The 25,612-nt window shown below is 27.8% G+C and overlaps 4 protein-coding genes across 9 annotated transcripts; 2 read left to right on the top strand and 2 right to left on the bottom strand.

Annotated features, from left to right (window-relative positions):
• On the bottom strand, positions 1 to 2,861 carry LOC132920330 (RRP15-like protein). Its single transcript, XM_060982626.1, has 5 exons — positions 2,494 to 2,861; positions 2,085 to 2,426; positions 1,251 to 1,336; positions 360 to 510; positions 1 to 254 (listed from the first exon to the last, which is right to left on the bottom strand). Exons 2-5 carry the CDS (start codon positions 2,403 to 2,405, stop codon positions 138 to 140), a joined length of 675 nt encoding a protein of 224 aa, XP_060838609.1. The 5' UTR covers positions 2,406 to 2,426; positions 2,494 to 2,861; the 3' UTR covers positions 1 to 137.
• A 5,292-nt stretch (positions 2,862 to 8,153) lies between these two features.
• LOC132923466 (breast cancer metastasis-suppressor 1-like protein) lies at positions 8,154 to 17,110 on the top strand. Of its 3 annotated transcripts, none has more exons than XM_060987473.1 (8): positions 8,154 to 8,661; positions 9,005 to 9,204; positions 9,276 to 9,366; positions 10,363 to 10,570; positions 10,740 to 11,077; positions 11,779 to 12,010; positions 14,037 to 14,255; positions 16,969 to 17,110. In XM_060987473.1, the coding sequence occupies exons 1-6, from the start codon at positions 8,645 to 8,647 to the stop codon at positions 11,834 to 11,836; spliced, it is 912 nt and encodes a 303-aa protein (XP_060843456.1). In that variant the 5' UTR covers positions 8,154 to 8,644; the 3' UTR covers positions 11,837 to 12,010; positions 14,037 to 14,255; positions 16,969 to 17,110. The 3 variants fall into 3 exon arrangements, with proteins under 3 accessions (XP_060843456.1, XP_060843453.1, XP_060843454.1); XM_060987470.1 differs by having other exon boundaries at positions 8,166 to 8,661; positions 9,002 to 9,204; XM_060987471.1 differs by having other exon boundaries at positions 8,169 to 8,661; positions 9,002 to 9,204; positions 11,637 to 12,010.
• Positions 11,552 to 14,248, bottom strand: LOC132923467 (rab-like protein 3). The gene is made up of 4 exons (XM_060987474.1): positions 14,110 to 14,248; positions 13,572 to 13,781; positions 13,368 to 13,513; positions 11,552 to 12,014 (listed from the first exon to the last, which is right to left on the bottom strand). The coding sequence occupies exons 1-4, from the start codon at positions 14,165 to 14,167 to the stop codon at positions 11,802 to 11,804; spliced, it is 627 nt and encodes a 208-aa protein (XP_060843457.1). The 5' UTR covers positions 14,168 to 14,248; the 3' UTR covers positions 11,552 to 11,801.
• Positions 17,111 to 18,230: 1,120 nt separating the features above from the next.
• On the top strand, positions 18,231 to 25,612 carry LOC132923465 (nucleolar protein dao-5). Of its 4 annotated transcripts, XM_060987466.1 has the most exons (12): positions 18,232 to 18,481; positions 19,071 to 19,126; positions 19,207 to 19,247; positions 22,198 to 22,395; positions 22,520 to 22,864; positions 23,082 to 23,258; positions 23,319 to 23,417; positions 23,477 to 23,577; positions 23,820 to 23,858; positions 24,034 to 24,204; positions 24,396 to 24,983; positions 25,111 to 25,297. In XM_060987466.1, exons 1-11 carry the CDS (start codon positions 18,389 to 18,391, stop codon positions 24,981 to 24,983), a joined length of 1,908 nt encoding a protein of 635 aa, XP_060843449.1. In that variant the 5' UTR covers positions 18,232 to 18,388; the 3' UTR covers positions 25,111 to 25,297. The 4 variants fall into 4 exon arrangements, with proteins under 4 accessions (XP_060843450.1, XP_060843449.1, XP_060843452.1 ...); XM_060987467.1 differs by lacking the exon at positions 25,111 to 25,297 and having other exon boundaries at positions 18,231 to 18,481; positions 24,396 to 24,989; XM_060987469.1 differs by lacking the exon at positions 24,396 to 24,983 and having other exon boundaries at positions 25,111 to 25,612.

Genomic DNA, 25,612 nt, shown 5'->3' on the forward strand with positions numbered 1-25,612 from the left:
TTTATCTGATCTGTTTTGTTTTATTTAAACAATTAAATGATTAAAAATATATTTACAAACATTTATCAAATAGGTAATAGTAATATTAATATTAATTGTATATAGTACTTAAAACAACAATTAATTATAACTTTAATTTAAACATTAATTCCATCATCTTCACTATCATTTTCAATCTGTTTATCCCAATCTTTAATTTTAGTTCCGCCCATAAAATCATCTCGAAGAACATCCCAACCACTTTCATCATTTTCCTAAAATAAATTTTCTGAATTTAGTGATGTAAAAAATCAACAATAGTTTAGAACAACATGTTTTAGTAATTAAAAATTATTTAATGAAAATATGAATATACTTACTTTTCTATGGTCGATAGAATCAATAAATGATTTTTTATCTAGAGATTCCAATACTTTATCTTGTTTTAAAATTGATGGTCCTACATTTTTCAATTTCTTCTCTACAGTTCTCTGTTGTTGCTTAACTAAATTAAATAATTGTACAACACCCCTAAAAAATGATAATGTAATATAATATTATATTTAAAATTTTTAAAATGTAAAATGTAGGTAACCTTTTTACTGCACAGTAGGTGTTGATCATACCAAATAATTGCAGAGTATGTTACAGTAATGGAGAAGTTAATTGTGTCAAATTTGAATACAATGATAAATCAATACATACCAATTTGTAAAGATTTAAAAATGATAACCTTTCCCGGTGAATTTGTATTTTATCATAAGTAGAAAAATGTATAGACATGTTTTAAGCTAACCCAGTGGCAACATTTATTTTATAAATAGTTATATAATTATTGGAAAAAAAAGAAATTCAAAATGTCTATAATTAGCTTAAAGTATTGTTTAGAACATTTTGTATGTAAATACATATAACAATTTAGTAAAATATTATAATAATTTAAGTATATATGATTATTTGTGTTATACTAAAAAAACAAAATTGATTTTATCAAATACTAATTTTGCATATAAATTCTTCTTTTCTTTGATTTTTTTTTTCGGTTACTTTGAAAAGTTTTGGGAATATTTTACTTTTGACCCCTAAAGTATCAATTAGATCAAATTTGCTACCAGAGACCACTCTTAAAGTTGAAAATCAAAGTATTTTTACAGTACCAAAATATGACAACAGACATAACAATAAAAAAACATATATCATTGTAAAATAAATACATTCACTGCTCATAATCTATAGTAAAAATATGTTCAATTAAATTGAAAATTACTTACTTTGTAGCAATTTTTGATAAATTTTTTTCTTTAACTCTATCACTAACTGAAGGTTTTTGTCGTCCCATTAATACTTGTTCTCTTATCTATAAAAATGAAAATAAGTCATTAAATTCTTTATAATTTATAATGAGTACACATTTAAATTATTAATAATATGAATTATTGATTACATACAGTAGCATATTCAATAGTTGACTAATGTGATACATTTGATACAGAGCTTTTTATATTTTAAGCTGAGCGATGAATATATTAGTTTAACAATAATTATTTGTTGTGTTTGATATTATTGACTTCAACATCACTTATATTATGATTGGCTATCTAGTCGTATGAGCTCTACCACAGATTACAGTCTACTTGCAATTATGGGACGCTTATCATATGCGCTCTACTGCTCAATTTATATCTTTAATATTGAAAAATTTAATGTATTTCTGAGAAACATGGCATAAGTATATTGCGCAAAATGGTAGGTACTATTCTCTCAATTAACAGAGTATGGTAATAATATCATAACTACATTTAAGTTTTAAAAATAAATAAGTATCAAAATTGTTAAATATTTTCTAAATTCTATTTTTGTTACTTCTAAATGTTATTTTTTTCAAAACCAATATCTTCAAATTTAGCTACATGAATTGAGGAATATAATAGTCATAAGCTAAAATATTGTTACTAATTTAAATTACTAGAAAAATGTAATAAATAAATTATGCAGATGTTGAATTATCTAATTTGTATCATATTATTAGATAAATATAATGAACATGTTTGCAGTTTGCTTATAATTGAACTTAAACACAAATAATATTTTAAAAAATAACTTACTCGAATTCGATTCGGTATTTTCGGTTCTAAATGTTCCAAGTCTGGTTTTTCATCTTTAATTTCTTCAATATTAACTGTCGCTTTAACTTTCTGACCACCTTTATCTACAACTTCAAATGTGTCATCTACATCCTCTTTTTCCTGTTTTATTTTATTAAGGTCAGTTTCTGAAATTATCTTTGCCTTTGACAATACTAATGGTTTTCCTTTCCGTTTTTTTGTCTTTAAGATTTTGCTCATAGCATCAGCCCATGCAGGATTAGACATCTTGAGACTTTCGTTTGTGGTTGTCTCTGATAAATCGCAAGGGACATTCGTCATAATTTGATTGATGTGTGTTAACTGAAAAAATAAACAGAATTAACTAAAAAATAATTAATATAAATTGAGTTATATTATTAATACTCACTTAAATTCAAAAAAATGTAAAAATGTATTTTATCTGATCCTGTAATGATAATATTGAGAAATTATAATTCCAAATTTCAAGTACCAAACTAGTAACTACCAACAGACTAATGGCTACAGAGTACAGGCAACTACAGTAAAACACGTGAACCTTATCACCTATTATTATTATAATCTTTTATCAAATCACCAACTAAAATATGTACTATTCATTATGGGGGGAGGGGGTAATGTACTAACTACTAATGTGTAAAGGAGCGTCTCAAAAATGAACCTTCTGCATACTGTTACGTGCGTAAATTTTTCACAGTCATTATGTGAAGATCATAAACTAAGTAAATGAATCTTCTTAATTCATAGTGAGGACTGTTAGGTTGTTATTAATTTATAAAACAGTAATATATATGTAATAAACTAATATACTAATATATTTATATGACAATACTCTGTATAATTATAGATAGAGCATAGGTGTGTTTACGGGAGTGGTTGGGCCCACCCCCATTGGACTGTGCTTACAACAAAATCATGCTCGGATAAAAAATAAAGTCGAGCTGTGTGTATCTTGAGAACTTATATATTTTTATATTTTGTAAAATAAAAAATAAATTTTTCTTCATGACTAAAAAAATAGGTCTCACGATTTAAAAATGTATTGTGCCCCTCGGTTATCAAATTCTGACACACTTATGGCCTATGGGCTATGAATATGATACAAAGTTATTCATAAGGTATCGTCCGATGTTTTGCACCTGGCTTCAGTGGTGCAATCAAGGGAGTGTTTTAAGTGTCTGGCACCCCCTTGAACCGTAACTTTATTGTCCATACTCCATAATATACTAAAATATTTGGAAATTAACTACTGTAGTAGTCTGTGTGTAACGTTACTGGCGGACACTCCCCTTGAAAAAAACCCGGTTGCGCTATAGCCTGGCTTCCTGGGTCACTACTCACTTCATCTTATACGCCATGTGAATAGATATTTTGGAGATTCAAAAAGTATTATATAAACCTAAAAATAAGAGCACTGAGCAGTCAATTACAACAGATACATATTATGTAAAGAATACAGTAGCGAACCCAGGTTAGGCGAACTATGTATTACAAAGTCACTCGCTGCGCTAGCGATTTAATTTATATTTTAATTTCAACATTTAATATAACTATAAGAGATAAGACACAAGCCACGGATGTATACAATTTTATATATCTGTGTCACTTACTTATAAACTTGGGTATTATTAATTAATTGTTTTTGTTAATTGATATTTAATTAACAAATTTACATAGAATATTTAAATAATTTTGAGTAGGTATTTCAGATTTTGAAAAGGATTTATATAAACATATTATTATTTTATTAATTGTTAAAATATATTATAGATGTAGAAGAGCTAATAAAAAACATACAATTCTACACCAAAGAGAATCAAAAATATAATAAGGGAAAATAGCATAATTTCAACTATGTATTATGCATAGACTTATAATGTAAGTATGTATGTTACATTATAAGTCTAAGGTATTATGTGATAGCTGATAATAATGCAATAATTCATCGTCATAGCAATAACGATAGATTAATCAATGTCCAAATAACTGATGCCGACGGGTATAAATACGAATGCGTTTCAGAATACCGTCAGTCTACTCTCAACCTTCAAACTTGCCAAGAACTAAGAAAAGAAGCAGAAGAAAATGAAAAAACAAAACCCAGACGATCGGCGGTGAACGGTGAACCCAGTAAGAGAAGAGAAAAGCGACTGGACGAAGCTCGCTGTTAGCAGATTCCGATCACCCGACGAACACCATCGACTACGCCGGATCGTAGCAATACGCTCAGACCGGAAGATACTGTGGTAGACGTGTAGTGTCAACTCAGCGGCGCACAGCTTCGCCCGCTTCTACCCAGCTGCGACCACTGGCAGACATGGTATATACAGACCTGTCGCGAACACCAGACCTAAGTCCTCATGCACGCCGCGGCCGGTCAAATCTTTTTGTGCGCCCCGCCAAGTCGATGACCACGACGCGTTCCGCCGTTGCCCGTACCCGCGCCCTTTGGTCCTAGCACTTTCAAGTAGTTCAAGGCACACCGCTTGTGGCAATACGTTATGGCATCGGCGGGGAATATACGCGAAGCTCCTCCCGCCAGTCCTCACCCGTCCAGGCACGCGACGACGATCTGAGCTCCCGGCCACTGCCGGCTCGGTACCGTCCGTCTACGGCACGTTGAGGCTGCAGGGGGCGGAGTAATGTGGTGAGCCACATAAGATTCTGCGCAGGGCACTATCTGGTTGTTTGCCTCAGCTAGCTAGGGTGGTGTCGACTCGGCTTCGCCCGCTTCTACCCGGCTATCACCGGCAGACGATTATCGGGATCGTCTTACCTTATGACGTCCGACGATTGTTCTCGAAGTGCCGTTACGTTACCTAGTGAGAGAAGAGAACAGCGACTGGACGATGCTTGTGGTTATCAGGTACCATCGACTACGCCGGACATTAGCAGTACGCTCAGACCAGCAGACCAGAAGATACTAACGATAGAATTGTCAACCAAACGTCGCGAACTGCAGGCGAACTAGTACAGAATAAGACGGCAGCCATCGAACTTTAGTAACGACGTGTTGTCTGTGGTGTTCTATACTGTACGACCGACGACGATTATATCGACGTGCACCGCTCAGAGCTAATCGATTATCGGGATCGTCATACCTATGACGCTCGACGAACGTTCTCGAAGTGCCGTCGCGTAGGGTTAGGTATACGCTGCAGACGTCCGTGGCATCACGCCAATACGCCACACGACTGAATGCGTGTCGATCAACGACAACTCTCTTCCCTGCCGGGTGGTTAATCCCGAACCCGGTGCTCTCTCACGGGGAAGACATAAAATCGCCCTTTTCAGGGCCCCAAATTCTACGTTATTTTCCTCCAAGGGCGCTTGTCTTAGGCTCTCGGTCACTCTTCCTTGTAGTAGACTCGTAACACGATGACCGTGACCCCTTCAGCGCAGATCCAAGCAGGGGCATGCCTCCCTTCGTAGACTCTGTCACAAAGGTAAATTTTAGGATGTCTGTTTTTGACAGCTGATAAAATACGATGCGCACATGGTATGCGCCCTTCCCTCCGTAAATTTATTCTGGAGCCGATAATTATTGTATCCTTTAAAATGATCATTCCCTACTTGTAAAAGAATTGAATTTATAATTTTTTGTACGCAATAAAAGAGTATCTAGATAAAATGCTTCGATTTTAACTTAGAGTAAGAATGGTTATGGATAGAAATTTAGATTTAGTATACATTTTCGAAGAAGCCATAAATTAAAATTTTTAGCATTCTTTAAAAAATTGAATGAAAAACGGAAATTTTTACGCAAAAACCAGTTTTTGACAAAATTGATTTATTATATGCATCTTTTTCGATTTAGGTATATTATTTGTTAATACGCAGTCTTCGTCTTTCTTTACCTACATAGGAAATATATAATAATACATTACAATAATACATAAAGACATAAAGTGTATCTAGTTGGTATTCTGGGAGTCAAAAGTAAAAATTTTTAGTAGTTTTCAAAACCGTCAGGACCTATAAAATCTAAAAAAGTAATGGAAAAACTGGCATTCTTACGCATAACCAGTTTTCGACGAAATCGATTTTTTTATTTTGCTGTAATTCAAAAATGAATCATTGTAAATACTTGAAATTTTCACCAAATGTTTATATTAGCGTTATCTAATCTTTTTAGCTTACCAAAAATTCTATAAAATTTAATACAAGGTTTATTATAAGTTGTACTTAACGACTTATCGTAGTAAAAATAAAAATAAAAAATTGTTAGTCACAATTTTTGTTTATAAGTGTTCAAACACTTTTTGTTTTGTTCAAATGTTTACGAAATCGTGAAAATTTGTAAGAATTTTGGAAGTTGAAAATTCAGAAAATTGACTTATACCTAAGATTAAAAAAACCAATACAACGTTCTCCATTAGTTTTCCTTCAAATAACTGTAAAAAAAAACTCCATTATCAATAAAAAAAAAATTTATGAGCATATGAAATTTAAATACGAAATCGAGTAAAATAACGATATATAAGATAATTGTTGTTATTCAGAAAGTATATAGGTCGTAAAAACTTGAAACTTTCACCAGTAGTTGAGACTTGAGATTGATATTTTTTTTTCAAAATATTTCACTAATTTTTATGCTAGTTATAGGCATATGAAATATTCGATTTTTTTACCTTATTGTCATATTTAACACGTCCTAAATCCTAGATACTTTAAAAAAAAATTAAAAAAAAAAAAATTACAATTTATATACCTATGTAATATAATATATCATAGACTGACAAATCATCTCCGTTCAGAAACGTTTTTCGTATACAATCAGTGGTGGATCTTTGATTTTTTTATGGTGGGTGCTATTTTGTTAATAATAAATAATAGTCGTAAAGTACTTATTAATTATTATGTACAATTTGGAGAAAAAAAATTAATAATTTGCTACTTAAACATTATTAAGCAATAAAAAAATTGTAAACAATTTAACATATATTACTTTTTTTAAATTGGCGATTTATTAGTAATTTTTAATAAAAATACGTGGAATGGAAGGTGCTTCAGCCACTGTATACAATGATAGGTATCGTTGTATTTAAATTGAACATAAACATAATAAACATAGACCATAACAGCTATATAGTGACTAACTGTCTAACTAGAATAGAGCGATACCCACTTGCCCACCTTTTTTTATTTTATTATAAAAACTTAAATTTAACACATATTACTTACTATAATGTTTCTATAGTAAAATTTTGTAAAATATTTGTTTAAATTTGTGTTGAAATACTATAAAAATGTTTCAATTTTGATTAAATCAATAGATTTTTTCCCGTAGGCATCGTATTTCAGTATTTGGCATAATTCTAGTTTAGCAACCAATTGATTTTTTTCTTCAAAATGAGTGGTTTTTAACGCTCAATACATTGGTATACAAATTCCAAGTATTCATACTTCTTTATTATTTACCATAATCGTGATATTTTCGTGATTTGATATATTATTAATAAGATAATAACAGCTTAACATAATGGTACCTAGTGGGAAAAATTAAACATTACAGGTGCAATACTGAGTAGATGATCCTTAGAGTTGACCTCATAAATGTCTGGTATTACAGGACCTGTAAATTAAAAGCATTTATACTAGAATAATTAGATGCATAAATCAACAATATGATATAGACCTAAATAATTAATGATTATATCTTCAGATAAAAATGTTCATCTTATACAAATTTTACTAATGTTTTATTATAATTTACATTGCTTATTTCATTTAGAATATAAATGCTTTTGATAAGACAAAAAACGAAATTTTTTATTTCCATTTTGTACTTTCACATCCTTTAATAGAATACTTTTTAACTTTAATTTGAAGTGGCTTTTTTAAATATGGCACCAATCACGACAAATTATGTCTATTATCTATTCAATAGTTTAAAATTAAACCACCATGTACGCTGGTGACAGATGGTGATATCACAATTTTAAAATTATGTCACTCAAACAGCTGCTCGGATTTTGTTTACCAAGTAAAACCTCTGAGAAACATGGAAACGAACGCGAGTACCGAAGTGAGTTTCGGAAACGTTTACTGAACGCGGTGTTCAAGGTTACAACTACCAGATTCAATCGAATGGCACTGTGTCGTCGGCCCATACTATACCTATATTTTACATGTTACACAAAACTCACGATCACTGTTATCCGTTATCAGAGATATTTTATTTCAGACATTTCAGTTGTAACACTGCTTAGTTCAGTAGGTAGTTAGTAAACAAAATTATTGCTCTCGTTAGATTTTTCGTTTGGACTGCTCACTTCGCTTACGTTTTGCTTTTCGTAATATCGTTATTACTTTTTTTGAAATAATAGTGGGTTTAATTTGTATTTTTTTTTTTTAAATGTTTAATTTATTTAAATAAACTTAAAGTGCTGTGAATTTAGTTGACTACATTAACAAACGTAACTTTCTACTTTCATATGTACAATTTTAATGAAATAAAGTTTAAAAATGCGCGTTGATTGGACATTCTAGACCAATGTATTACGCATCAATTAAGTAATAATTCTGGATTTCTAACGATGTCTACAGCTACAAGGTATAATTGTATTATTATTAGTATATTTACTTGAAATACTAATATTAATTAGCTATTAATTATTATATTTGGTTTACCGCTGTAAAATTTTTTTTTTAATGCTTGTATATTTGAATAATACAAATTTAATTGTTTGTATTTGTTCTAACAATTTTAATAGTTTTTAGTATTTTCAACAATAAATTAAATTTAAATACTTTACCATTAATTATAAATATATACTAATTTCTCTAATTTTATATAATTTTATCAAAATATATTTAACTTTCATATTTAATAAACAAATTTGGGTATTAAACTATTGGTTATTAATAAATTCATATTTTTATCTTTATTTCAGCAGTGATAATTCAGACATCATTAGTAAAATTCAAAAAATAGCTGAAGAGAGTGGAAACAACGTTTTAGTGCGTAAAATTGTGTGTACTGAAAAAATTATAGACATTCCTTACAATAAGAAAAAGTATTCTGAAATATCCATATCATCATTAAGTAGTTCTTCAGAGTCAAATATTTCAGATTCTGATACTGACAATAGTTCAGGTAATTGTGTTTAAAAACAAACCATTTGAATTTGAATTTAATAAAACAATTTTATTTCCAATTTACTATAGATTTGAACAGCGACGTGAACGAAAAATTACAGGACAAGTGTGACGAACAAGTACAAAATATTGAAACACATTTTTATTTCTTAAAAGAAATGTTAGTAACTTATACATATATTTCTCTTGGTAACCAGAAAAAAAGACACTAATAATGAAGTATGGAAAAAAAGACAAAACCAATTAAATATAACTTAATTATAATTAGATACTGATAATAATTGAAAATGTTGTTATTTCAGTTCTTAGTTTATACTCCATAACCTAATATACTAAGTATTAAAGAATATTTAATTTAAATATGATTAAAAATATTTTAAACAATGTATATTGACAAATATAGGACCAAACAGATTTAGTATGAAAAAAGATAACTTCTCAAATCCTATTTCAGGAGCTCTTAATTCTAAATACAGAATCATCTCAAAATCCCACAAACTCATTGCTTAATAATTCATTGAACAAATTCTGGTCAACAATTATAACTAACATTGATTTAAAAAAATAAATAAAAAAACATTAATTTTAAAATCCTAATTAAATACAGAATATTTTATCAATAGTGGTGTAAATAGTGATAAAATAAATAAAAAAAAAACTATCTTGAATTCTTGCTCAACTAAACTCGCACAAAACCTAAAAAAACAAATTACACAATACCCACATCACATTGTATAAAAAATATATTTAAAGGATACATAGATCATAAGAATCTGCAAAGAATCATATATCTCTCTAAAAAAAGAAATTTTAACAATTTGTACACATTACTAAACAAAACAACTTGTGTAACACATAATTTTATCCTTTTCTAAAAAAGATTGTTTTCTTTGGAATATGTATATAAGTTAAATTAATAATTTGTATACACATATATAAATTTGTCAAAAGTAGTATAATTTCAAATAAAATTGGCTTTTTACAAAAAAAATAAGCACCAACATTACAAGTAAACTACTTCTAATCTTTCAATCATACTATTGAACTTTTTTAACCACTATAATTTAAAATCAGTTTTTGTCTCTTTTCTTTTAACTTTTTTTATACATCTGATAAATTATATGTTCTAATTCTCTATACTATATTTATTATGTAGGTTGTATAGTGAAAGAATAAGAGAAGTTGAAGAGAAGTTAGTAGAAGTGAGATTAGGTACAGCTAAAGAATACCGTATACCTTTACAAGAATTACAAGATCAAATGAAATCTCGACTTGAAGTAGCATCTGTACTAAGACAATTTAAATTAACAAATTTAAAACATAAATATGAAGCAGAAGAACAAGCAATAAGACAAAATTTTGAGGTAATATATAATATTATTTTTATTTTTTTTAGGAAAATCTGATGAAATTACAGGTTTTTATTATTCCCTTTTAATAAAATTCAAAATTCTCTAATTATGAGTAGAAAAAAAATAATCTATATTTAATTACATATATCTATTAGATTTGAGCTACTTATTATTATTTCAGAATAATAAAGAAATTTTATATGATACTATAAAAGCTGATTTAGAAGAAAAAATTCAGCGATTAGAAGAAGCACGTAATGAAGTAGATATAGATGCCTCTCTTTGGTTAGGTCGTAGTTTAACTCGTAGTGGACGAGGACGTGGAAGACGTCCATATGGGCATGTACAACCCAAGCGGAAACCTGTTATTGTATCTGGACCATGTATAGTGTACAACCTTAGAGAACATGAAATACTTGAAGATTGGACCACAATCAAAAAGTTGTTATCATCATCAAAACGAAAAGAAAATGCAGTGCAACGATATAAACCATATGAATACTGCAATAAAGTATTTCAGTAAGTTTCTTTGTTTGTATTTTAAGTTGGGACTTCATCAAAATTTAACAATTATTCAAATATATTGAGTAAACCCTTTATATGTTGATCCCTTATATTACACTTGAAACCTTAAATTAAAATCATTCAATATGTTATTGGTATCTCTATTTATGGCAAATTATTAATTGTAAAAAAACATTTTTATTTTTCTGTACTTTACAAAATACATTTTTGAATGATTAAAAAAGGGGTTTCTATATGAATTAATAAAAAAATCATTATATTACCATTTTAATTCACATATAAATTTAATTATTTAATAATTTGTTAGTGTTTTATAATAAATTAATTGTTTTCAATTTTAATTGAATTGAGTGATCTATGTACTAGAAATTAATTTTACCAAATTTGACCATTTAAATTTAACATATATTATGTAATAGAATATTAAAATTTTTTCTTGTAATTCAAATTATAAATAAGTGTTGCATATAATTGTATTAAATGTATATTATATAAAAGATTCAGTCTTTATGTATTGTTTTATTATTGAAAAATGTATTTTTACTAATTGTAGGCGAACCATCATAAATTATTTGTCTAGTAACTGGGTACTGTGGAGTTTTGGATGATTGGTATTGATGCTGTCTTGAGTAGAGACCTTGACTAAATGGACTAGAGTTACTGATTGGATATTTTGTTTGTATTACTCTTTCTAGAAAATTATTAAACTTTGATGTTGCTACTGTACTTGGTTCCAATGATTTTGAATCATGACAATTCTAAGCAACATACAGTAATACATATTAAATATTTGATAAGAGAATATATACAACAATGCAATATTTACAATTAATATTTCATCAGCACCGCATTCTGCAGCAACAGTAGAAGGCGACTTCTTACCACGTTCTGGAGCCATATCCAATTTGGTACCACAGACTAAAATAGGTACCTAATACACATAATTTTAATTATTAAGAATATTAAGATATATTTTAATTAATGGTACTTGTCCAATATGATATCTACTGTAAATCTTATAGTATATTATACTTGGATATATTATATATACTTTATCATTTTGCAATTAAGATTAAGCTTTTATTAAAATCCAAAATTGTATTATATTTATCCCTCTTTATAATTTATCATAGGCTTCATTCAAAAAAAAAAAATTAGTGTGTGTTTGTGAGCCGTGTCAATTATAATATATGGTTTTACTGTAATTTATTTATTAATTATTATTACGAGTCCGTCAACTATGAGTTATTTATATCGACACATAATTCAAAATTAAGAGATGTGCGCAATTTTTTTAAAAATACGTGGTTTATTACCAACTGATCAGACATGTACCAAAATTAAAAATCAAACAATTTGTGGTGGTGAGTTGAAAGAAGTTCTGAAAAATAATCGAAAACGATTAAGAAGGTAATATTTTTAAAACAATGTATAATCGATGTACAAAAAAAGTGTGTCAAACATTTCACTCCATACACAAAAACAATATAAAATATATATAGAATATAATATTTACAGTAGATAGCATATTGGAAGAGTACCTAATTAATATATTTTTATAAAGTATTTATATTCATATCAATTTAAATAAAGCATACTTGAATTTAGATTTTAGATAGTTTTAAATTTAAGAGTATGTAAGTGCATTATTATTTATTTTTTTCTCTGACCCAGGTGCGATATAAATAAAACACCATCATAAATCATTGTTTCTATGATTTAAGATTAATCTTAAAAGAAAATCACCTGTTTTAGCTATTATTATAGATGGTTTAAAATATCAGTTATATATTATTCAACTTAAAAAAACGAAAAAAATGAATTGCTGTACATTTAAATGAATATCAAGTTGTTTTGAGATAATATTTAAAAAAAAAATATAAAAATTATATTCTTCTATAATTTTTGTAAGACTAAAATATAAAAAATAAATGATTTTATGTGAATTAATTTTGTTTAAATCGAGGAATCCAGGCCAGAGAGAGGTTCATACAATGCATTGACATCCTTTTAAAATATTCACTTTTTTTTAATAGCTTCCAATATCTAAATTATTACAGCTCAACAATTAATATTCACTTTTATTGACTTATTATTTATATATTCAAAATAATTTTATTCTAATTTAATAATCTTTTTACATTGACTGTAAACATTCAGTCTGCAATTATGTCTTGTACAGTCATACTTAAAATTAATTAATTAATTTCTATAACTTAATATTAATATTTGATATTATGAACTGAAAACCAATTTTTTGTTATTAATTAAATATATATATTACTCTGTTTGAGCCAACTAGTTGTTCCATGTCAAATCCATCTGTACATTTATATTTTGAGTTATTATCTTTATTCAAAATTTCTGCCAACCACTTATGTAAATTTTCACTAGATTTAAGGTTAGTTAAATCATACACTAAAATAATACCTGTTGAAAAAAAAAAAAAATAATGTTTGAAAACTATCATAGTATATTAGTATCTTACCATGAATACCATTATAAAATATATATCTAGTATTTTTATGATTTGAACTTCCTCCGATGTCCCACATTTCTATAAAACAGTTGCGTTGTCTAGGTGTTCCTTCCATATATTTGTACAATTTTATTTCAACTGTTACTCCAACAGTCCATTTAGGATTTTTTACAACTTTATTTTTACACATGAGATTCACTAAACAAGTTTTGCCAACACCTAAATAATTTTTTTATTAATATGACATATATAGAATACATATTAACATATTATAAAATATGATTGACTGTTTAATATATCAAAAGTTAAGTAAAATTTAGTTTTCATTAATCACATACTTATTAATAAATAAGTATGTATATATTATTTTTAAGTGAACTAACATCTACTACTCGATTTCAAGTTTTTTCATTTATGCTACAACACAGTAAAAAACATTAATAATAATTAATTTCAAAATGTATTTTTTAACAGACTGATTACAACATACGGAAACATCAACATTGGTTATACTATTAATTTATTTTTATAGTCATTAAACATTTACCCGAATCTCCAACAACCAACACTTTAACGCTGTCGGTTGAAGCCATTGATATCTCCATTTTTAAAAGAATATTTAAACGACGACTCAATAATGTTTAGCAACTGAAATATTGGAAATAGAATATTCTAAACTCCACAACAATAGTGGTAGGTATAATTTACACTGAATTATTAATAAATAAGACAAAATTAATACACCATTGTGACATTGTCTGTTTCTCCAACATAAATTTAGTATTTAAATGTTTAGTTTAGTGTTTATTAAATTAATTTTATATTTTACTATATATTACGAATAAAGATATTTTATCTTAATTCGTGCTATATATGTGTCTCGAAATGTGATAAAGATTGTGAAAAAAGCAACTTGATATCATTTATTTTTACCTACTCTACAATCACGATTAAAGATATCTTAATTCATGATCGTGTCTACAATAGACCTTTTGGAATATTATTATTTTATAGAATATAGAAGTATAGAGTATAAACAATAGACTAATAACACGTAATACGGATGTGGTGTTTTGTTTTAGTCATTTTTTTTAAATTGAATTAATATCAAAAATGTACATTTATTCCAACGACCAATTGTTCCTTATTTACCTATTTACATACACCACTGTAGCTAAGTTATTTTTGTTCCAATAAAACTCATTATTTCCATAGACCTTATACTATAAAAAAAAAGGTATAAGGTCTATGATTATTCCAAACTGCATTTGTACCAATCACGATTTAAGATAGTCTAAAATCGTGGTACCAATGAACATGACAAAATAAATTATTTTGTCATATAATGAACTTATTTTCAAAAGCTGTTTTTACTATTTACCGAGATTATTAGCCCAGGTAATCTCGGGAGTCCCTAGTTAAATCACTAACTGGAATATCTGGAATAAACTTCCAATTTTATTTTTCTGAACAAAAATGATATAAGTCCGATTTAAGTGTAAAATTAACACTAACACATTAGAAATTTAATTTATATTTGTATAGCTTTTCTTCGCACAGTAATATTATTTTTAATTTTACTTTGCAGATGGTGCTTATATGGCGTGTTCCTAATTACGAATTTTACTTAATTTAACATTATTATATTTAATTTATATAAAATATAGATGCATTGGCGGAAATCCGAGGGGGCTTGAGGGAGCTTAGCTCCCCCCCCCCAAAAAAAAAAACCTACAAACCCTCAAACATTCTTGCAAACATAAAAATATTTAGTTTCATTTCTATAAATTATATTCTTAAAAAACAAGAAATATAACACATAATAATTTTTATATTATTAATTTGTTTGTATAATATTTTATACGAAAATTAAAATTATAAGTTGGAACACTGTCCTATAGTGATTTGTTTTATCGTCCGTCGAATAAAACAAAATATATACAATTATATTAATTTGGAAATACAATATACAAAGTGATTCTTTTATTATAAAACACCCATTATTTCAAAAAGTATACATGTTTTCGAAAACATTTTTATTTTTTTTACATAGTTTTAAGTTGTTAAAAAAACAAAGTTTTTATTAAAAAATTATATTTTTAGATATTTTTTATCCTTATATTTTTTTAAGTTATTTACTTTTTTGAATGACAACATAGACTTTTAATTTCATAATCCAAAGCAGAATAATTTTCTGAGTATTTTGATACATAAAAATCGAATTTAGGGCGAATAGTTAATGAGTTATACGTATTTAAAGTTTAGACAAGCAGAGTAGTGGACAAACATTTTGCAGAGTAACTCCGCGCATCTAAACTTTAAATACTTCTCATAAACTACTTTCCCTAAATTTGATTTTTATGTATCAAAACACTCAGAAAATTATTCTGCTTTGGAATATGAAAATAAAAAACTATGTTGTCGTTCAAAAAAGTAAAAATATTAAAAAAATATAAGGATAAAAAATATTTAAAAATATAATTTTTTAATAAAAACTTTGTTTTTTTAACAACTAGAAACTGTAAAAAAATATTTTCAAAAACATGAATACTTTTTGAAATAATGCATGAGTGTTTTATGATAAAAGAATCACCGAATAATTTTTCACAGTTAAAAAAATAGTTATTTTTTGCTAGATTTTCATTTAGAGTGGTAGATTACCGCAACTGGAGAACGGGTTTTGTTATCCTCAGTCTAGGAGAAGTGCTGTGAAGATTTTCAGAACTTTATCTTCAATCGTTAACTCACTACAAAGCTATAAAGCTGCAAAACATAAAAAAAAACTCCCAATAAAATGTGTTTTAATTTTTTTTGAAGCTTTGTAGTGAGTTAACGATTGAAGATAAGTTCTGAAAATCTTCACTGCACTTCTCCTAGCCAATGTGAATCTAACAAGACCCCAAATAACAAAACCCGTTCTCCTGTTTCAGAGATCTATCTCATTAAATGAAAATTAAAATAAAATCCATTATACATAGTACATACATATTTCATATAATTAATACATTTCTAACGGCTTTGGTTTATGAGAAAAATCGTAGCCCCTCAACTTTTTCAATGGATTTCCGCCTATGTATAGATGTTACTATACTTATTGTACATGTTAACTTAATGTATATATCATCTATATCAAATCTCACTCTTCTCTATCCGAAAATATACTTAGTATTTTAACTTGAAAATTATAATTCTTATAAAGCTAATTATAGACATTTGATATTCTTGAATTTATTTAGTAAATAAATATGGATAAATAAGTTTTCACGCGGTCGAAAAGCTTAAAAATATATAAACATGGTTTTTTTATAAGCATTTTAAATTCAAATTTTGATATAATACATGACTTGTATATTATATTATATATTTATATATACATTATAGTCATTATACATATATTATGTTGCAGCGAAACGAAAGCGATATCCGACAAAATGTAAAGATATGACAAAAGAAAACAATGATTACACCTTATGGCTTACACGACTGTTTGAAAAAAAATATGTATAATGACTAATTTGCATAATTATGAATAAATCATTTAATTATCATTTAATATATTTTTATTAGAGGTTATGATTATCAACGAAAAAACAAATTTGAATCATGAAACTTGTAAAATTTCAAACTCGCTAACTTATATGTTTATTACAATGTCTTCAAAACTCAAGAAATGAGTTTCAAAACAACCCACTCACCCACCAACCAACTAAATTTACTAAGACCAATGTAATATTTTTAGGTTCTTCTTTTTTTCTATACATTGTACATTTTTCAAAACATTTGGTTTTTTTTGGGGCTATATTTGATAAAAACTTGTTTTTTTCTATAAATGTTGTTAAAAAATTTTTTTTAGATAAAATCTGATAAAAAAATATATGAATATTTGAAGTTAGAATTTAGAATACAAATCCTCATACATTTTTCGTATACATATCATTTAAATCCTTGTGTTTGTATAAATAAATATAACTACAAGTGTTTAAAATTCAAATGTAAACGAAATCTATTAAAATCACCAACATTAATTATTTCATCATGATTTGTTCAAAAAAAATATGTTTTCTAATTATTCACTTGATCAACAATATTTTTGCTATAATGGTCATTTGTACCTCGACTGATTTGGAACAAATGTTTTCTAGAACTATAGTTATTAGTTATTAGGTAATATTATCACAGAATAGATGAAATTATATCTTCTGTGATATTATTCTGACTATATAATTCAATGATCTATTGTCGATTCATAGGACATATCACAGAACAACTATTTTTATTTTTTATTACATAATAAATGTCAGCGGTACCAAACTGGACATAATCGGTAAGCATTTAGTATAAGATGAAAATCCATGTGACCATGTCATTGTCATTCTGAATTTAAAAACAATAAAATATATGTAAAATATGCAATATTTTTTTTTATAAATTATATTCGCATGACAAATTAGGAACAGGAATCCACGATGTAGAGACGTTCTCTACATCATGAGTAGGCCGTAGGACATAATGGGCATATTTTGTTCTTCATGTGGATATGTCCGATCTATCGAGATATAAACGCTCGCTACCATTTTCCGTTTATTTAGCCATTGGCTACACTGTATTCGTTCCCACCTACTACGAATCGTCTCCCTCGTGGATGTTAGGCCGCCTCTAATGAAATAAACAAATCCAAATTCTTTTACGCACCACCACTACCGAGCGCAACACATAGAACCACGAGTTTTATTTGCGCACCGGCCATTCAGTACTGTCGTTCCGACTCGCGCTGACCGCTGATAATTTTTTTTAAAATTCGATTTAGTACTACACACGATATCAAAATGAGTACTGAAACCATAAATGCGTTGGTGTTCGACTACTTGAACTCGTTGGATCAGAACCTTGCAAACATGTTCCAGACCAAGACTAAAGCCGTGAGTATATTACGATATTATGGAAACCACGTGCGTGCTGATTCCTGTACTTACAACTATCTTTGTACGTCGACAACCATCTGTCTACTGATATTTTTATTTATCTTGAATGTACACCCAACAGCCGAGTTGACGCACTGATTTTCTTTTATTTTTTTGTATCGAGCTATATAGAACAAAAATGTCTGGTGTTTTTATTGAAACATTTTTTTTAAATTTTAACATTTTTACACGTGGTTCACCGATAACGTTTTCAAGCGTTTGATTTCATTCCAGCATTTTAGATCCTTTATATATATTACGTAAATACAATTTATATTATGAACCAATGTTAACCTTGAACTTCTTCACTCAAATTCGTGGTTTTTTAGATGTATTTTATCTAGTAGTACTGATATAAATATAAAGTTACCCTGGTCTTGACTAGTTATTACTACGGCTATTCACTAAAATTAAAACTTAAATTTTACACACTGCTAACAAAACCTTATTTTTAATTATGCATTTTTTTTCCTTTATCGTATTGTTTTCTTTGATTTTTCATACCTTATCCTACAATTGTGTAATTTTTTTTTTTTTTTAATTTTAGTCAAAATTGCAGAGAGGACAAACTAAATTAACTCAGCTAATCGATGACCATTTGAAGTATGTATAATAAATTTAATGCAAATTTGTTGACAATAATTTATTAATTATGTTATTTGTAATTTCTAAAATATTTTCAGGACTTCTAAAAAAACAATTAAGTTGCAGAAAAAAGGACCTTGTAAGTTGAAAAATTTTGTTATATGCATTAATGATAATTCAAAATAACTGTATATAAAGTAAAATTGGCTTATATATAAATTTAAAAAAAATGTGTAGTGCTAAAGTGTTTAACTCTAAAATGTGTCATTCTGTTGGCTTATATAATGTTTGGCTATACATTATTATTTATTAACTACTAATATCATCAAAATATTTAATGTATCAATTTTTATTTTAAACTTAGTTTGCATGCATACTTTTATCATATAAAACCTTATTATATACCTGCTAAGTATTTTCTTTGTAAATATTTTTGTATGGAAAATTTAAAATTTATTGTGATTATCATAACTGAAAGTTAAGTTCATAATTGTTGTAATTATTAATACCGTTGTTTTATGACAAACAGGAACAATGTTTTTAGTAGGTCTCTTTTCCATATGTACATGAACATGATGTATGTGTTTTTATGAAAATTACCTAAATTGCATGTAATTAAAATACAGATTTATCAAAAGATTCAAAAGTCCATACACCATGATTAGTGACTGATAAAAGAATTGGACAATTGAGCCTCTATCCATTATCGTTTATTAAACCGAATACTTTATCCTAGAGTTACATTTTTTATATCTGAAACATTTTTCTATAGAAACTAATATCTGTTTAGATAAGAGATGTTCCGAGTAACTCGACCCTTAGGTTAGGTACCCGTCGTAATACTAAATTTGTACCCGGTATTTACTCGGTACTGGCATAATACCTTCATTTTTACCCGGCTCTTATTCGGTAGTCGATAGAGGGATTTGCTTACACGCCAGTACGACACAACTATTTTAAATATTTTTTATTTTATAGTTATAATATTATTTATTATTGACAGGGTACCTAATGTTTAATACCTATTATAATTTTATTTGTTTTATTTTTTATGTAAATACTCAATAGTGTTCTGTGTTTGTCTAAGTCAGTGGTCGGCAAATGGCGGCCCGCGCGTCTTATATATGGCCCGCTATAAATTTTTTTTTTGATAAATAATTTTGAACATAACATTTTTATTTTTGTCTGGCCCGCAAACTCTTATTAATTTATGAATGTGGCCCGGAAGTCCAAAAAGTTTGCCGGCCACGGGTCTAAGTAGTATATTATAATTGCTTAACTAATAATTATAAACTTATAATTAATATTATTTACGATTTTTCAACCAAAACTCTCAGATACACATTTTGTATATACATTTCTACTCGGTACTCTAGTTTAGATATCTGATTTATAGATTTTTATGTATTCTATGATTAATCTACATAAAATTAAAATTTTTGATAAATATTACTAAACTTGATCAATTATTTTAATTACATTCATATAACAAATTACTAATGTTTTTGTTTGATTTTCTTTAATTGTTAATTACAAAATAGATTTGGTCCAGTTTCCCATAGTATGGGCATTCTGTACAGGGTTGACCAGTCAAAAATGAATGATATAAGAGACAACAACACAATACATATTAGTAGACACCATATTAGTGACATGCACATGTCAAAATAAGACACCAATATTCTTAATTACACATGTATATCAACTTTTAATACTTGCTAAATACACAATTATTCATTTATTTTATTATTTAAGGTGAACTACATATAAATGAGTATATCAATATACAAACAAAACCGAGATCCCTAGTTTTTAGCACGTAGTAAAATCATATATTTTATAATAAACCTTTAATTTGTATACAAAATATAAGTATATAAACAAATGTTATTTAATTTCCTTTCATTTTAATTTATTGTTATGATAAAAAAAAAATCCAGTAACTACATTTATATTTAATATAATTATATTAGTTTTAAATGTTGATATTAATCTTTATGAACCATTATCAGTAATGCAATGCCATTGCATTAATATCTTTAGAGGACATAGAACCCGCTTAATGTTGTCTCCATCTTACACACGTGTGACATAGCAAATTTTCGTTCACAAGTTTCAATATTGTGCTGTTAGTTTTGATGTTAGAGTATATTATAAAATGTATAGGTAAGATTATTTTCCAGGGCCCCATTTAACTTTTTATTGATATTATTTTTAAGTAAGTTATGATCATTTTGAGACTACATTTTAAAATGATCATAACTTAAAAAATAACAATATCAATAAAAGGCTAAATGGGGCCCCTGGATAAATAATCTTACCTTTAAATTTTATAATAGAGTCAGTTCACTCTAATATCAAAACTAACAGCACAATATTGAAACTGGTGAAGAAAAATTTATTATGTCTTGCGTAAGACGGAGTTACTACGTCCTCTTAAATTCAAATTCATTTTCAGTAGGTAAATGTACAGGTTATACTTTTTCACCTTCATCTCGACCAATCAATTGATATATATTTTTTTTAAATTTCACAAATATTTATTTTTTTAATATTTAATTCTTCTGTTGATTGGTATGAATTGAGTTGATTGAGTTGAAGGAATTTTTGTTGGCTTTTGAAATTTTATTTAGTTATAAAATGTAGATATTTGGGCTACTTCATTTATATTTGTTACAATGTTATGCTAACTTCAGACTCATATTTGTTATAGTATAGATACAAGAAAACTTTCAGTTATCATATTTATACATAGGCTTTATTAAATGTTGTGGCATAATTTAATATATAATATAATCTACTAGTATTATTCAACCATCTTCATGTAAAACTTTTGATATGAGCTACTTTTAATGAATTTGATTCTTTTAAATCTACTGTAGAATATAATAATATATAACAATCAATACAATTAAATTAACCCTAGTTCATCAGTCCTTATTACAATAATAACTCTAATGATAGTAGATTTTAATGTCGATATTAATAAAAATTATTTTATTACTGAAGTTAAAATTGTGCACGTCTAAGTGAATAAATTATATTAAATCTGATGTTCATTAAATTGACTCAATTTTTAATTTATCTAGCTGTAGATCAAATAATTAAATTAAGTAATGGTAAAGCAGCAGCGGTCGCCGATGAAGAATCTGAAGAAGACAGTTCTGCTGATGAAGTAGTACCTAAATCAAAAGTTAATGCTACAAAAACAAAGAAGGTAGAAAAGGAAGAAGAAAGTTCTGAAGAAGAAAGCTCAGATGATGATGATGAACCACCTGTAAAAAAAGGTATCCATTTCTTTATTATAGATAATTAATTTACAGTCCTTAAATATTAAATGTAAATGCAATAATTTGATGATGTTGATTAGCTCTAGATAATAACAGTAGTATATAATTTATTGATTTATAGCATGTATTGCTCCTGTTAAGAAGCCTGTTACAAAAAAAGAATCTAGTTCAGAAGAAGAGAGTTCAGAAGAAGAAGAAACTCCTGCTCCAAAAAAACCTGTTACTAAACCAGTTGTTATGCCTCCTGTAAATAAGAAAGCCACTGCAGAAGAATCATCTGAAGAAGAAAGCTCTGAAGAAGAAAGTTCTGAAGAAGAAAAGCCTGCAGTAAAGAAAGCCCCTCAGGTACCTGCAAAAAAGGTGGTACCTGTTAAAAAGGTAGTACCTGTTAAAAAAGCAGAGCCAGAAGAAAGTTCAGAAGAGGAAAGTTCTGAAGAGGAAACTGTAGTGAAAGTTCCAGCTAAAGGTATCATTTTAAAATATTAATTTTTATTTACTATAGCTGTTATCTATGTGTACCCTAATTTTTTAATTTAATCTGTTACCATAAACTTCCTACATTTTATCAAGTTTTTTTTTAAAGAAAATGATTCAATTTAATAATCATAATGTTTTTATTATAAGGTAAATTTTCAACATGCCATGCTTCATAAAATATAAATACGATTATTGTAATTTTTCAGTAGTTGCAGCTAAAAATGGAAAGAAAGAATCTAGTTCCGAAGAAGAAAGTTCTGACGAAGAAGATACCCCCCCAGTAAAGAAAACAGCTGTCCAGCCAACTGCTAAAAAAACTGAAGAATCCAGTTCTGAAGAAGAAAGTTCTGATGAGGAAACTGTAGTTAAAACTCCAGCTAAAGGTTCGTATAAGTATATATCATAGTATAATATTAGCCTTAATATTTGTGTTGTTTTGATAGCTCCTGTTTCTGCAAAGAAAGCTCAAAAAGAAGAATCTAGCTCTGAAGAGGAAAGTTCAGAAGATGAAACCCCAGCTACTACTAAACCATCGAAAAAAAGTAATTACTCAATTTTATTTCACAATGAATCTAATTAATTACTTATATTTGTACTTCAGCTGTAACTAAACCAGTTGTTGCTAAAGAAGAAAGTGAAGAAGAATCTGATGATGAAGATGATGATGAGGAGGAAGAAGTCAAAAAGACTCCAAATAGTCAGGTAAAAACCTGTGTTCTTATAAAGTTTTGCTTGGTTGAAAGGCATTTTTTATCAGTTATTTATTTTACTAATTTAGACTACTGTGTAAACTTAGTTATTGTTAGTTTTAAGAAACTTAATGTCTAAGTTTATAATTTTCTAAAAACATAATTTTTAACTTATTTTACTGTATTTATAAACTTGATATCTATTTTAATTAAGAGTATTTATAATTGAAATTTTTAATAATTTGTTTTATTTAGATCAAAAATCAGCCATTTGTCAAAGCAACAAATGGAGATGTAAGTAAATCTTAATTTTACCTTTATACAAACTATTTTGGAAGAACTTTTTGTCTGAGGAATAGGGTTGGGCTTGGTACATTCTTATAGTCTATCAGTATATATTATACAATTTAATGCATTAGTTATTATGTAGTTTATCATAAAATAAGACATAATCAAATAATTATTTTAGAATAAAATATTAATGGGAAACATGGATCAATATGATATTGGTGGTAACAACTCTTTTGACTCTGATAAAAAGAAAAAACAACAAAATAGGCGATCAGATCCTTATAGACGTGTCCGTGATGATAACGTCAGTGTTGATGGGCGTCTTTTGGATAATTCACTTAAAGCAAAGGTAAGGTTAGCCTTGATTTTTGTGGCTAACCAAACTGGCGCATGAAAATAAATTTATATCAATAATACTTTTAGAATGAATAGTGATTTTTTATTTAAATTCTTCCAAAATAGTAACATATGCTGTTTTTTGTAATTATTATTTTTCATGCTCAGTTTGGATTAGTTCACTAATTAATATTACTCTCATAGGATGAAAATGAAAATGGAACCAGCAACAAATGGGGTGAAGACCGACAGGGAGGTTTCAGAGGTGGTAGAGGCAATAGAGGAACAAGAGGAGGATTTGGATTCCGAGGTGGTCGTGGAGGCCGTGGGGGTTTCAATCGTGATGATGATGATCAAAATGGAGGCGGAAGAAACAGTTTTGGTAGAGGTGGTGGTGGTCGTGGAGGTGGTTTCAAACGTAAATTTGATGATTCTGGTGATGGAGAAGGTGAAGGCAGTGGTTTTAGAAAGAGTTTTGGAAGTGGAGATGAAAATGGTGGGGAACGTCGCAGTTTTGGAGACAAAAGAGGATTCGGTGGTAATAGGTTTAGTGGTGGTGAACGAGGAGGTTTTGGAGGACGCGGTGGTGGTGATAGAGGTCGAGGAGGATTTGGTGGTCGTGGAGGTGGTGGAAGAGGCTTTGGTGGACGTGGCGGTGGAGATCGCGGCAGGGGCGGTCGTGGAGGTAGTGACCGTGGCAGTGGTGGTTTTGGTAAAGATAGATATTTCAATAAAAGTTTTGACTCTAATAGTTCAACACCACAAAACAAAAAAATTAAATTTGATGATTGAGTAAGTATTTACATTTTTATACTTGAGTGTATAATTTGTATCTTTAAATTTACATGTATACTAGTTAATTATGTAAATTGTGTTAAGTATTGTTTGCATAATGACCTTTTTTTATTTATTTTTTTAGAAAGGTCAATATGAAAATTGGGGTAAGAAAGCTGCTCTAGACTTACAATACACAAAAGGAAAATCATTTAGACATGAAAAAACAAAAAAAAAACGTGGCTCTTATCGAGGTGGACAAATTGATGTAGGTGTTAATTCCATTAAATTTGACGATTAATTACATAATCGTTTACATCTTTTTATTTTTTCAACAATTATTATTGTTTTTTGAAACAATTCCTATCATTATTACAATTTCATTTTTAACTAAATATAAACAAAAGTTTGTAATTGCATTTTCTTAATTTCACCTTATATTAATAAATAAACTATAGTTGCGTGTATTTTAAGTTTTAAAGTAAGATTTGTATATAAGTAATTTTTAAGTGACTGTAATTAAAAGTTATGTATTCATTTTTGAATTAAGATATAATAATTTTAATTATTATTAATTACCTCATTTAAAAAATTTAATGTATGTTAAAAATTATATTTTTTTTAAAAAATATAAGTGGTACCATAAA

The sequence above is a fragment of the Rhopalosiphum padi genome, chromosome 2, assembly GCF_020882245.1.
Source record: "Rhopalosiphum padi isolate XX-2018 chromosome 2, ASM2088224v1, whole genome shotgun sequence".
Classification (NCBI taxonomy): Eukaryota; Metazoa; Arthropoda; class Insecta; order Hemiptera; family Aphididae; genus Rhopalosiphum; species Rhopalosiphum padi.

Coding starts and splice junctions, on each gene's coding strand:
- LOC132920330 (XM_060982626.1), bottom strand. CDS start 2,405: ATGACGAATGTCCCTTGCGATTTATCAGAGACAACCACAAACGAAAGT. Junction 1,337..2,084: donor AAATACCGAATCGAATTCGA/GTAAGTTATTTT, acceptor TCATTTTTATAG/ATAAGAGAACAAGTATTAAT. Junction 511..1,250: donor TTATCAAAAATTGCTACAAA/GTAAGTAATTTT, acceptor ATCATTTTTTAG/GGGTGTTGTACAATTATTTA.
- LOC132923466 (XM_060987470.1), top strand. Junction 9,367..10,362: donor TTTTATTTCTTAAAAGAAAT/GTTAGTAACTTA, acceptor TTTATTATGTAG/GTTGTATAGTGAAAGAATAA. Junction 10,571..10,739: donor CAATAAGACAAAATTTTGAG/GTAATATATAAT, acceptor TTATTATTTCAG/AATAATAAAGAAATTTTATA.
- LOC132923467 (XM_060987474.1), bottom strand. CDS start 14,167: ATGGAGATATCAATGGCTTCAACCGACAGCGTTAAAGTGTTGGTTGTT. Junction 13,514..13,571: donor ATTTTATAATGGTATTCATG/GTAAGATACTAA, acceptor TTTTTTCAACAG/GTATTATTTTAGTGTATGAT. Junction 12,015..13,367: donor AACTAGTTGGCTCAAACAGA/GTAATATATATA, acceptor TATGTGTATTAG/GTACCTATTTTAGTCTGTGG.
- LOC132923465 (XM_060987467.1), top strand. CDS start 18,389: ATGAGTACTGAAACCATAAATGCGTTGGTGTTCGACTACTTGAACTCG. Junction 19,127..19,206: donor CTAATCGATGACCATTTGAA/GTATGTATAATA, acceptor AAATATTTTCAG/GACTTCTAAAAAAACAATTA. Junction 23,418..23,476: donor TACTAAACCATCGAAAAAAA/GTAATTACTCAA, acceptor TTTGTACTTCAG/CTGTAACTAAACCAGTTGTT.